Below are 12,736 nucleotides of genomic sequence, written 5' to 3'. Positions count from 1 at the left end.
AACATTCATCCTGTTTTCCTAGTAGTGTTGCAGTGTAATGTCTTGGGATTTCTAAACAGTTATCGAAAGCAGGTAAACACAATTGTTGCTATTTATCAAGTAACTCCTGTATAAAAAGAATTTTTTTTCCTGTTCTTTCTACCTCTGTTTTTTCCATTGCATATTTCCCTTGTGGAGAATGTGCTTCTGGAATTAAGTGTTGTGTACAGATACTTTCCATTATCATATTCTGGGTGATACATCTGGAATCTGAGCTTAGACAAAGTTGAACAGCCTGTACCCCACATCTTTAATCTTGATTTAGGTTATATCTATATCTACATCTGTATTTTTCTGCCTCAAATGGACAAGCCAAAGGGTTTGCTCTCCAGGAAGGGAGTACATAGTTTCCTTTGCTGTAGTGCATTTTATTTCTTTTAGAAATATTGTTCAAATTTGACCTGTACAGACTCTGATTCAGATTCAGTCTTTTCAGATTATTTTGGAGCATTCTTCAAGAAACTGTGTGTTTTTATATTGTTCAGTTAACCGTGTATGCTTTCAATAAACATTGAGGGACAAACAACTTAGTTATGGACAGAACTGGTACACACATTATACACGGACACAAAAAATTGTTGTTAGTCTAATTACAGTATTAAAAGTGTAGACAAAATGCACTAGTTTATTCTTGGGTTTCTGTTCTCAGTGTTATCTGTTTCCATGAGGCTACACCCCCCATAGTGGGCGTGATTGTGGTCCTGGACTTCTGTTGCCCAGCCATGCTTGTGTTTGCACTTTTATTCAAGGCCCATAGGTAGTTCACTCTACACAGAATAATCTGTGTGTGAGATCACTGTTTGTTCCTTAACGGTGTGTGCTACACTGCAGTTTCATACAGCTAATCTAAAGCTAAAACATGTTTAGGCAATAGTCATCTGACAGCTACACAACTGCTAAAACTACAAAAAGCACAAGCCAAGACAAATCCAGGCAAGTCCTGAGGCCAGCACTGTTACATCAATGCAAAGCCTCAGGCCTTTTCCTAGTGATGATGCAATCCTGTGCACTGAGCCTTTTTCTCCAATGTCCCAAACAGAGGGCAGAAATCCAGTATTTTTTCTGCTTAGGTGGATGAGAAAGAAAAGTATTGAAGATCAGAGATAAACATTCACCATGCTGAGCTACATGGAATATACAATATATTCCATTAAAAATCATAGCTAGTCCTTTGATAACCTTACTACAATTGATCTGTATAAAGGAGAAAAAACAGTACATAAACTTCCATAGTTAAAAAGGTAACAAATATAATCTGAAATGACTTAGACATAGTTAGGGGTTTTTTTTCTAGTCTCCTGGTCTTTCTAGCATGCATAGAAACTGTGGGAGAAATGCAAACCCTCCAAAATTTAGAACCAAGTACACTGATTTTTGGCATTACAATAGCAATTCTGTATGAGGGACAGGACAATCCTAGTTGAGAGGCTGGAAATTAGTACCACAGAAAGAGATCTGGGATTCCTGATGGATGGCAAGTTGAATAAGAGTCAGCAGTACCCTGGCAGCCGGGAGGGCCAACTGTGTCTGGGTGGGGGGGCATCAGGCAAAGCATTGCCAACCAGGCAAGGAAGGGAATTTTCCTGCTCTGCTCTGCCCTGGTGCAGCCTTACCTTGAATATTGTGTGCAGTTTTGGGAACCACCATATAGAAAAGACATTTAAACCATTAGAGAGTGTCCAAATGAGGGCTACAAGGATTATGAAGGATCTGGAGGGGAAGCCTTAGGAGGAGTGGCTGAGGCTGTTCAGCCTGGAGGAGACTGAGGGGAGACCTCGTTGCAGTCTACAACTTCCTTGTGGGTGGAAGAGGAGGGGCAGGCACTGATCTCCTCTCTCTGGTGAACAGTGACAGGACCCAAGTGAATGGCATGAAGTTGTCAGGAGATGCTTAGGTTAGACATTAGGAAAAGGTTCTTCACTCAGAGCGTGATTGAGCCCTGGAACAGGCTCCCCAAGGGAACAGTCACAGCACCAAGCCTGACAGAGTTCAAGAAGCATTTGGATGACACTCTAAGGCACATGGTGTGACTCTTGTGGTGTTCTGCGTAGGGCCAGGACTTGGACTTGATGATCCTTGTGGATCCCTTCCAACTCAGTATATTCTATGATTCTGGTTTTCTGAATATAGGAACTCACTGATGAAGATGAGACTGACTTTTTCTTGCCAAAATACTTTGAAATATTACTATGTGATTTTTTCTGTGCAAAAAAAGAGCTACAGCTTTTAAAAGCTTCTTCAAGGTTCTTACTAAGTATGATTCCATTCACACACAGACCTCCTGACTTTCTTTTTAAATTATGGAACTGAAAATTAAAAAAAATAATGGGGTAATTCTCAGATACTCTTTTTGTCTGAAAGCAACTGCACTTCCACCAAGGAAGGGACTGAACAAGAATTTAAACAGTTTTAGAAGATATCAGGTTAGGAGGGGATGGTGTCAAAGTTAATCAGCTGGAAATCAGTGTTTAAGAAATTCTTCCTCCCCTGAACCATCAACAAAGAAGATAAGCTGAGGGGAGACCTAGTTCCAGGGAATTTATAGGAATGCTTGAGTACCCCGACCCTCACAATTTTAGCACTGAATTGTAAATTGTATATCCAACCACTTGAGTGGAACCCAGAATTTTGAACTTGTGAATAACCTACTATAAAAATACCCTTTGCAATTGTGCCCTGAAATAAAATACGCCGATGTGATTCAGGAAACACAGCCAAGATAAATGCTTTGGGATATTCTCAGAATAGTTGTTTTATGCATATTCCTGAACTGCAGAGATTATGTAACTTCAGTATAAGCTCTTTGAATATGGGACAGTCTGGGGACATTTTTTGTAGAGTTTAGGCTGCAGCATAAGTTCTTGAAGGTGAAGGATAAGACTGTGTGCTTAGGGTAGACTGTGCTTTCAGACTTTCACAACAGGCAGTCTGACTTTATCACAAAAAAAGTGCTCTGAGAATGGTCTACAAGGTGAGGAAACCAACTAGAACTGGGTGGCATCACCCAGGAGATGTTGCAGATGCTGTTTTACACTGCATCTTCCCTTGAGCCAGAGGTGAAGGGTAAAAATTGTTACATGGAATAGCGTGGCTTGGTGGTCATCTGGTCAGTCAGCCAAGGTCAGTCCCCCATTGTGTGGCCTTGTCCTCACTGAGGATGTGCACTATTCATTCAACTGCTTGGCAGAAGTATCTTTTGGGATTCTTTGTACCTATGAAAAGGAAGACAAGAAACTTAGAAATGGCCATGGCTGTCAACTGCTACTATTTTCTTTTTAACATCATGAATGGCCTAAATATGAGGGAAGATTACTGTAGAAAAATATTCTCACTGCTATGCATGGAGAATATTCAGATAACTTGTTTCTTTGGTGTATACACAAAAGTGTAAGAAATCAGAGGTGATTTCTGAACCATGATCTCATTCTTAGTCTGGGAAACCAAAGTGTCAGAACCAATATATTTAAGGAATTTGAAGAACCTGTTCTTTAGGTGAATGCTAACAAGAAGCCATTTACATCATGATTAAAATTTTCCTAATAGCATTATTCCATGAGCCAGAAATGCCTTTTTTTTTTTGAAAAGCATAAACTAAAGTTATTAGGATAGAATGCGTTCCTAAGTAGCTTTCATTAGCATTTGGTAAAGAAGGTTTTGTGACATGTTTGCTTGAGAGCTGAAATATTATCCCAATAAAGGTCAACTAGAGAATTTCTGAGGGTGAAAGCCTGAATTGAGCAGTGCATCTAATACAGAGGTGTAGAGTCTATCACAAACCACAGTAGTGGAGTAATATCAAAAGGACTAAATGGTTAGTCATCCATCAGTCCTGGAGCATTTCATTGTAACCAAATTACAATTCACAAAACAAGTGAAAATAAGATTAATAAATATCATGCACTTTTATTCTATGAGGAAAACTGTAAAATATCAGTTTCAGTGCCAGTCCTGACCTGAATCAATGAATATATATATTTTACAGTTTCAGATTTCTGTAACTGTCATTAAAATTAGATAATGTTAGGCTCTGAGAAAGAAACCATTGATTTTTAGCAAGGCCAGATGCTCCAAAGTGAATAGTCAGTTTGGGGAAGAGTGACTGCTGTGAAAGCTTACAGATTTAGCTCAGAAAGTTCTAAGATTTCAGCTGTCATGTGCAGAAACAGAGTTTGGAAAGCAGCGAAGAGTTGTTTCAGTGTATTAAGCCTGTAATTTGGAAGTACAAAATATTTACTGCAAGCATTGCAGAGATGAAAAGAGAGAAGCCTCTCTGTAGGGGCTTCTGCAAACATTTGCTTAATTTAGAAAAGATTACATTATTTTGATCATAAAATTGACAATCTGGAAAATAAATTATGACCTTCAAACCACATCCTAACAAAGATTGCCACAGAAGTTCAAAGGCAAAAACATTGTTGGATTTATAACCAAATGATTATTTAAAAGATGGAAAGAAAATGCCTTTATATTTCAATGACCTCACACAGATTGTCTCAGTCAAAACCCATGAAAAATACTAGTAATGGAAGTGTCATTATATGTGCTGAGAATCCTGGAAAATTCTTCTGGCAACAGGATTTATTCATTCATTTACTTCCCAGAAATCAACTTTACAGACACTAAATACACCTATTACAAAATGTACCAAAACACTAATAAAATCCTTCCCAATGATGTTTTTGACCTTTGAATTGACTGAGAGAAAGAATAAATATCTTGGGAGAGGAAAAGAGGAAGAATGATTTCATATATCCAACTGTGCTCAGAATTTACCTTCGTCTCAAAACTGCTCTTTTCAACATGGAAAGGGATTGAATACCACTAAATTAATTTATTGGAAACAAAATGTATAGAGTTATTTTCTTTATTTTACAAGTTCAGCTAGTTTACGGAAGCTACTTAAAAAAGAATCCCTAAATTTTCAGATTTAGCCAGACAGAGATTTCTCCACTATGGAGAAGATGACAAATGGCAGAATCATAGAATCAGCTGGGTTGGAAAAGACCTCTGAGATCAAGTCCAACCCTTAGAGCATGGCACTAAGTGCCACATCCAGTCTCATCTTAAAAACCTCCAGGGTCAATCCACCAGCTCCCTGGGCAGCCCATTCCAATGCCTGATTACCCTCTCTGTAAAAAGTTGCTTCCTAATACCCAACCTAAATGTCCCCTACCACAGCTTAAGACTGTGTGCTCTTGTCCTACTGCTGGTTGCCTGGGAGAAGAGACAGACCCGCACCTGGCTACAACCTCCTTTCAGGGAATTGTGGAGAGTGATGAGGTCTCTTCTGAGCCTCTTCTGCTCCAGGCTAAACAACCTCAGCCTCTCCTCGGAGGACTTGTGTTCGAGTCCCTTCACCAGCCTGGTTGCTCTTCTCTGGACCTGCTCCAGCACCTCAATATCCTTCCTGAACTGAGGGGCCCAGAACTGGACACAGCACTCCAGGTGTGGCCTCACCAGTGCTGAGTACAGGGGAAGGATCACTTCCCTGGTCCTGCTGGCCACACTGTTCCTGATCCAGGCCAGGATGCCATTGGCCTTCTTGGCCACCTGGGCACACTGCTGGCTCATGTTCAGCTTCCTGTTGATCCAAACTCCCAGGTCCCTTTCTGCCTGGCTGCTCTCCAGCCACTCTGTGCCCAGCCTGTAGCGCTGCAGGGGGTTGTTGTGGCCAAAGTGCAGGACCCGGCACTTGGCCTTGTTGAACTTCATCCCATTGGAGTCAGCCCATCCCTCCAGTCTATCCAGGTCCCTCTGCAGAGCCCTCCTGCCTTCCTTCCTCCTCCTTCAACATACCCTCTCTGCAACTTGGTATCACCTGCAAATATGGTGATAGTACACTCAATCCTCTCATCCACATCATCAGTAAGGATGTTAAACAGGACTGGGCCCAGCACTGATCCTTGGGGGACACCACTGGTGACCAGCTGCCGACTGGATGCAACCCTGTTCACCAACATTCTCTGGGCCCAGCCCTCCAGCCAGTTCCTGACCCAGCACAGAGTGCCCCTGTCCAAGCCCTGGGTATAGAAGGCAATATAGTCAGGTCTAGGATGTTGTACCCCTTGATCAGGTGTGCCAGGAGAATGGCTTCATGGCTCCTGTGAACCTGTATCCCTTTTTGACCTCAACCAAATGGCATAGATTAAACCCACAGGTACTTTTGATGAATAGTGTCAGATTTTATTGTTTTTTGTTGAAGCTGGATTTGCTGTATTTGAACCTAATTTATGAAATACAGTACTACTATGTATGAGAAGGGCACAAGCTGACCACCCTGCATTAATCTGTGAGAGCTCCCAAGCACTGCCACCTTCATACTTGCTTTCTAGTAGGAAATGTGGTGGTAGTCATATGACTGAAATGTTGATTTCTGTCCAATTGGCCAGACTGGAGTGTTTTAATTAAGCAAAATGATATGTTATGGACAATGATCATTATGAATTCAATTCCCTTTCTGGTACATTGCTTTCTGAATGCTGACACTGATTTTCAGAGAATGTTTTTTTGGGGCCGTTTCCACAGCTGATCTCAGTCAACAGCTCTTTGAAGTTCATGATGATAAGTACCTATATATCAGCTAAAGATCCTGACTTAGGATTTCTTTAGATATTACATGATACTGTTAACTCATTTTTCACTTGGTACCACATGGGATCAACCTTTCCCAAAGAGATGTTTCTGGAATATGTTTTACAGTTATTTATACCCCTTTGTTCTGTTTTGTTGTTTGTTTTTTTTCCCTAGGCTTTTGAAAAAGGAAGAAAATTTTATTTTTATCCCTCGTTCCCGTGAAGAGCTTCCAGAAAACTTTCCAAAGGAAATTCCTGGGATCTGTTACTTTCTTGAGGTCAGAAGTGGTCAGAAGCCGCCAAAACCCTCCATCACATCTGCCAGAGTGAGAAAGGTTTCTTACAACATTGGCACCATGTTCCTCCGGGAGACTAGCCTATGAGGCCTGCTGCAGATCAAAGACTCGTCAAAAAAGCACAAGCCCAGAACTGGGTCATGACAGGGGAGTTGGAAGTTCTTTGTATGTCCCTGCCTTGTTCTGAACAGGCAGTAAAAGCTCCAAGTAATGTCAGGCAATAATCATTTTAAAAGGTGGGTGACTGCTGTCAGTAAATAAAGTGGAAATAGGAAAAAAAATATTAAGCAATTTATTTCGACTTCCAGAGGAATTTCTTTCGTAAACTTCAGTCTGGCCCCTCTATGGCAAACAAAACGAAACAACACCCCAACTCTCAGATCAGAGGTTGGTTTTGTTTTGTGCAGAAAGGATGGTGGTTCTCTGTAGATTTGCACCAGCTAAGCAGAATTGAGAGTCAGTTCTGATTATGCATTCCTACATTTAATGTGTTCTTCAGTAAGGTAATGATGTTTTATAACTTTATGAACAAGCATTTCATACATATACTGTAGAGCTGTTGTAACCTTCCTGGCAGGAGGAATTATAATTTAATACAAATATTGTAGGAATTTTACCTATTTTTATACATATTTCACTTTCTGGATAAGTGCATTCCACATACTGTAAGCTGAGTGAGCTTAGATAGCTTTTCAGAAGAAGTTGCTGTATATTTCATACATTTTACCTATCAAATGTATTATTATACTAGTAGGAAGAAGGCATTTCTTGACTTTTTTTGGCAACAAAAATACCAATATTTTACAGGAAAAAGACCCCCCTTTGATAAATCTCTTTACCTGATGTTTATGCTAAAGCTTTAGATGAGCATTGTCTTCTTATATAAAATAATGTTCAGTATTTGTCCTACAGTGCTGTATGTCTAGTCTTTCCAGAACAATGCAAAGTGCAGAAGATCAATGTGCAGACAAATAGATAAGTTCTCTTCAGTGGGGCTTGTTTGCCTTCCAAATTATCAGGCAAACTGAATTTTGGTAGAAGCCCTGAACTTTTTTTAAAAAAATTTGGTCTTGTGAAAACTTATTCTGAGGAATTCCAGCAGATACTGGAAGCTCTCTGGATACCAGTGTTCCATATTTTTTTATTTGGACTTGCGCTCCTAGTCCAGATTGATTATTCAAAATCCAATCTGTTAATAATGATTGTTCATATGGAAATTTCCTCTGTTGCTGGATTGGCTTGAAGGTCTCCTGCTTTATCTAATGAAGATCAAAAAACCACCAAAAAGAGGAAGGCAGTACTTTCCCTGGTTATTGGAAATGGCTGTTCAAGATTTAGATTAGTCTAGGTCAATTGAAAAAAAAAAAAAAAATTCCAGTTCTTTGCTGTTGTAAATTAATACACTATTATTGTATTCAATTAATCCAGTGGAAGCAAGATGTGTATCTGTCCCCTAATAGGCACATTTTCAGCATTGCTTATTTCTCAGGTTTTCCTTTTCAAAATAATGGCAGACAGTTTTCCTCTGTTGGTGTACTGCCTTTGGGGTTGTACTGACGTGGGCTGATGTTGTTCTGCACTTGCATATTGTTAGTTAAAACTTGTGCAGTGATTAGAAGTGGCTTTGCTTTACATGAGCGTTAATCAAAGCTCACTGTCATCAAAGGTAAGACTCAACAACACTAGGAGGCATGAGAAACTTTGCGTTTATCTAATCCAGACCAGAAGTGAGTTTGCTTATGGATTTAGCAGCCATAATGTGAGACACATTATGAAAACGAGTAAATAACTTTCACCATACGTCCAGATCATCCAGTTAGAGCTGTCTTGAAGGTGTACAGACTTCAGCATATCAAGGACATCTGAACTTATGCAGGAGTGGGGTTTTTTATTGCCTGAGGAGGCTAGGTGCGTGGGAATTAGCCCAAAAATTTCCTTGAATTGAAATTCATTCACTTTCTAGAGCAACACTGATGTTGGAACATTAATATTAGACCATCCTTGGGATTGGAGGAGTTAATCTTTTATCTCCCTTGATAAACAGCATCTGCAGTTCTATGGCCAGTCTGAAAAATGACTTATAAAAACTGTTCAAGCTTGAGGTTGCAGAATTTCCACCCAAACTACAGATCTGAGAATTTTCTGCCCAGGATGACAAGTTTTAGCCTATTAGTTTGCACAGACACAGGATGTAGCATGCATTTTTTCCCTGGGAACACCAGTGAGACATGCAAGAATCATAAATGGATCAAAGTTCATGTTTCACCACTGAAAGAAGAACACCACTTCCCAGCTAATAAATCTGTGGTTTTGATGTTTATATCTAGTTCCCTAGGGTGAAGATTTTTTAAATAGCCATCATTAGATTGAGATTTCTTTCTGACTTCACTGCCACATCCTTATTGTTCAGTAGGTGCTGATATCAGAGTGCCAATCTCTCTGGCCAAGATCTTTTTCTTTTCTTGCCAACCATAGTCCTGGATGATGAGAACAAACATAAAGGTTCAGACCAAAAGCTTGTGGCTCAACTTGTCTCAGGCAGTTGCCAGTAGGAAATGCCTTAGGTTAATTCTGTAGCTGATCTTGTTTGATGGAAACATTTTCATAGGAAATGGTGGATAAATGCTAATTCTACTAGCAAATTGGAGAAGCCATCTAAAACAGTTGTGTCACCATCCTCATCCTCTCAGAGACTCTTTATTGTATTAGGAAATTTATAATCACAGAGATATATGGTGTCAGCATCACCATGGAGACAATGATTGTGTTTGCAAATAAATCACCTAACTCCCCAAATTAGAGCAGACTTACTGTATATGAATATAGAGTCTCTGCTTTTTATAAGCTTGTGTAAAGGTAGCATACCTAGAACTTCAGCACTGATGCTGAGTATTATGTTATTGCTTCTGTGTTATGACAAGGGAAGTTAATAAAAAATTTGGGCTATCTAGGGACATTTTTCTATATAACTGTGAGAAAAGTGTAAAACAAATTCTCAGCACTTTTTAACTTTGTAGTTGCATCAGCTGCCTTTAATTTCAGGTTGCAAGTTTTTTTTGTTGGACAACTTTGTGAAGTTAAATGAAATTTATTATCAAGAGTGATGCTGTGATGCCAAATAGGTGGCAGTCAGACTCAACAAAACTTACTTTTAGTGATAGGGAAAATGTTCTTATTGGCCTGGCATTGTCTTCATAAATAAAAAAGTTCTCAGAATGTTGTACCTTGGGATGATGATTAGGAGAGGTTAGAGGAGCTAAAATGGATGCAGAAATCATAAACTGTATTTGAAATTTTCTTTCAGTACTTTCCTTCCTATAAAACAGATGATCTTTTGCTCCTCTGAGTAAGAATGCACGTGCTTGTGTTTCTTCACATAGCTGCAAGTAGCCACATCTGCTGTCTTGAGTTTCTGTGTGGGACAAATCCACCCCTCTGAAGAGAGAGGGAGGAGATCTACTACATAGTGCCTGAACAAGGCAAAGGAAAGCTGACTGGGCTTATCGATCTCTTGGCTGCAAACCTGTTCTGTACATCTTCCCCCTGCTCCAGTCTCAGAGTGATGAGAGACCATGAACTGATCACAGAGGCAGATCCAGTGGTCTTTTTTTTTTTTGTACAAAAATCATGAGACCCAAGTAAACAGACTCAACAGTCATTCTCACAGAGCACTTTTTACAGATCTTGTGTCAGATTTTTCTGTCTGATTGAAGCTCCCCATCACAGAGGCTTTTCTGTGATGCAGTGCATAGAGGTCAGGAACTCAGAGCAAGAAGGAAATAGTGATGGAAGTGGTAGAGTGGTGTATAACTTTTGTTCTGCATCACTCTGGTGATATTTGCCATTCAAAGACAAAAGCCCCTGCATGGGAGAATTGCTACTAAACCAGGACTCTCCAAGTGTGGTTTTCTTGCAGGATCCCAAAGGATATTTCTTTTTTTTAATTCCAGAGAGCCAATAGTCATTAACTGTGATTGTGGTTTTGGCTTCACTGCTCATTCCCACATCCAGTTTCAGATCTGAGTCTGTTTAGAAAGGCATTTTGAAGCCTGGAAGCATGCCTTTGCAAACAGAAAACCAAAGCTTTTAAAACCTGGGAAATCTTGTATGGGAATTGCCTGTTCTGAAGAAATCCTTGTGATTGAGTCATTAACAGGTCCTACTGCAGTTCTTGTATACATATACCATTTCACAATGCTATCTCTTCTTGTGCTTATGGTGCTCCCTACCAAGCCTAACAGCAGGATCAGGTGTATTTAACAGCCCTCTTTATTTTTTTCCTATATAAACCAAGCAGTGCAAAATCATGACATGTTGTATGTATTTAGAAGCATCAGCACTGCACTGTGGCTTAAACTGATAACCAATTTCACATTGTATATTTCTTTTTCTGAAGAGATCCTTCTCCCCAGCCATTTAAAAATGAAGGGAAAAAATACCAACAAAACTGCTGTGTTGAATTGGAAACGAATCTGAAACCACCATCAGTTGTTTGGGCAAGTTTAACTGCTGGACAGCTTTCAGATTCTTCAGCTGCCACGAGCTGTCACACTAGCATGTTCTTGCAGACCATCCTGCCAAGAAATCTGTAACCTAACAGCAGCATTGCAAACTTAGGACATTTTCTGGGTTTTCCTCTTCGGGTCTCAGGCCACTGCTTCACCTCTGCTGAGTTCTCAGAGCTCACTGAGAAGAGCTAATTCCCTGTCCTAATGCAGTCTCAGAGCTTCTGGCTTCATTTTTGTGTTCTGGGGATCTTTTGCAAAATTTTACATTTATAGCATTGGAAATAGCAATATGCTTAAATTAGCAACAAAACAAGAAGCTTAAAAAAGCTTGTCAAACTCAGAAGAAGATGGTTCCCTTCCCTCAAGGTAATATATTATTCATAGCACTGTACTAGGATTGAGGGTGCCAGTGACAGTAGAGGCTGTGGATAAATTGAAGATGCTGAGTGTGCAGGAGACTCAACAGGCAGGAGTTAATTGGCTTCTCCTACTGTTCATAATTCCATCATCTTGCATGCTATGTCCTACTCTTGATCAGGCCTCTGCTATTCAAAAGACCTCCACCTTCCTTCCCTTAATACACTGTATGTGATATAGATAGTAAATAATTTCTATTATTGTTCTTATTAGCATATATTTTTGACATAGCTGCTTATATCTAAAGAATAACTGGGGTTAAGGGGCTGATCTTTCTCTTCCTTTCAGCAAAGACAAAACTGTTTAAATGACACGGCAGGCACTCACATCCCTGGAGAGGGAGAAGACTGCAGTGCAAATTGCCACTGGTGGATTTGGCTGAAATCAGTGTATTAACAGTCCATGGCATGTTTTTAGCATGTTTTATCTGTGCAGATAGGAGTTACTCCTTAACAACATTACTAATTTGCAATGCATGAGCAGGCTTACAACAAAAATCTGTAAACTATTTAACCTTATAATCATGATTGATCTTTCATGGCTTGGCTGTTAATCACGCATGAAAGCGAGAAAAACAGCAAAACTGAGGAAGGCAACAATTCAGTCCCAGGGAACAGGTCATTCACCTCTGCACATGCTTTCTTGTTCCTGTGACTTAGAAAGGTTGACCTCCAGTTATCTGTGGTCCAGGTTAGTATCTCTGTGTCACTATGGCAACGAAATGGCCTATGAAAAACAGCATGGAGCATTTCAGTCTGCTTCCCCCTGGGCTGGGATTCACATTAGAGAGGCCAATACAGCATGTGATGTAAAGTGGCAACGATGCTGGCAGCCTTAGCAAAAGGATCAGTGGAGACAGATGTTAAACCAGCTGTTTGCTCTGGGGACTTTAGTTTCCAAAGGT

At 40.0% G+C, this 12,736-nt stretch overlaps 1 protein-coding gene across 1 annotated transcript in view; it reads left to right on the top strand.

The window, feature by feature from the left end:
* Nucleotides 1-12,397, top strand: part of GUCY1A2 (guanylate cyclase 1 soluble subunit alpha 2) — a 142,215-nt gene extending 129,818 nt beyond the window's left edge. Inside the window, exon 8 of the mRNA XM_027900373.1 lies at nt 6,787-12,397. Coding sequence (XP_027756174.1) covers nt 6,787-6,994 — 208 coding nt within the window. The 3' untranslated portion in view covers nt 6,995-12,397. The remainder of the gene's footprint in view (nt 1-6,786) is intronic.
* The last annotated feature ends 339 nt before the right edge of the window (nt 12,398-12,736 follow it).

This window comes from Empidonax traillii, unplaced genomic scaffold (genome assembly GCF_003031625.1).
Source record: "Empidonax traillii isolate 1590-97213 ecotype Southwest subspecies unplaced genomic scaffold, ASM303162v1 scaffold21:size2437335, whole genome shotgun sequence".
NCBI classification, from domain to species: domain Eukaryota; kingdom Metazoa; phylum Chordata; class Aves; order Passeriformes; family Tyrannidae; genus Empidonax; species Empidonax traillii.
The sequence above is the reverse complement of the archived record's forward strand: the minus strand, read 5'-3'. Positions and strand labels throughout refer to the sequence as shown.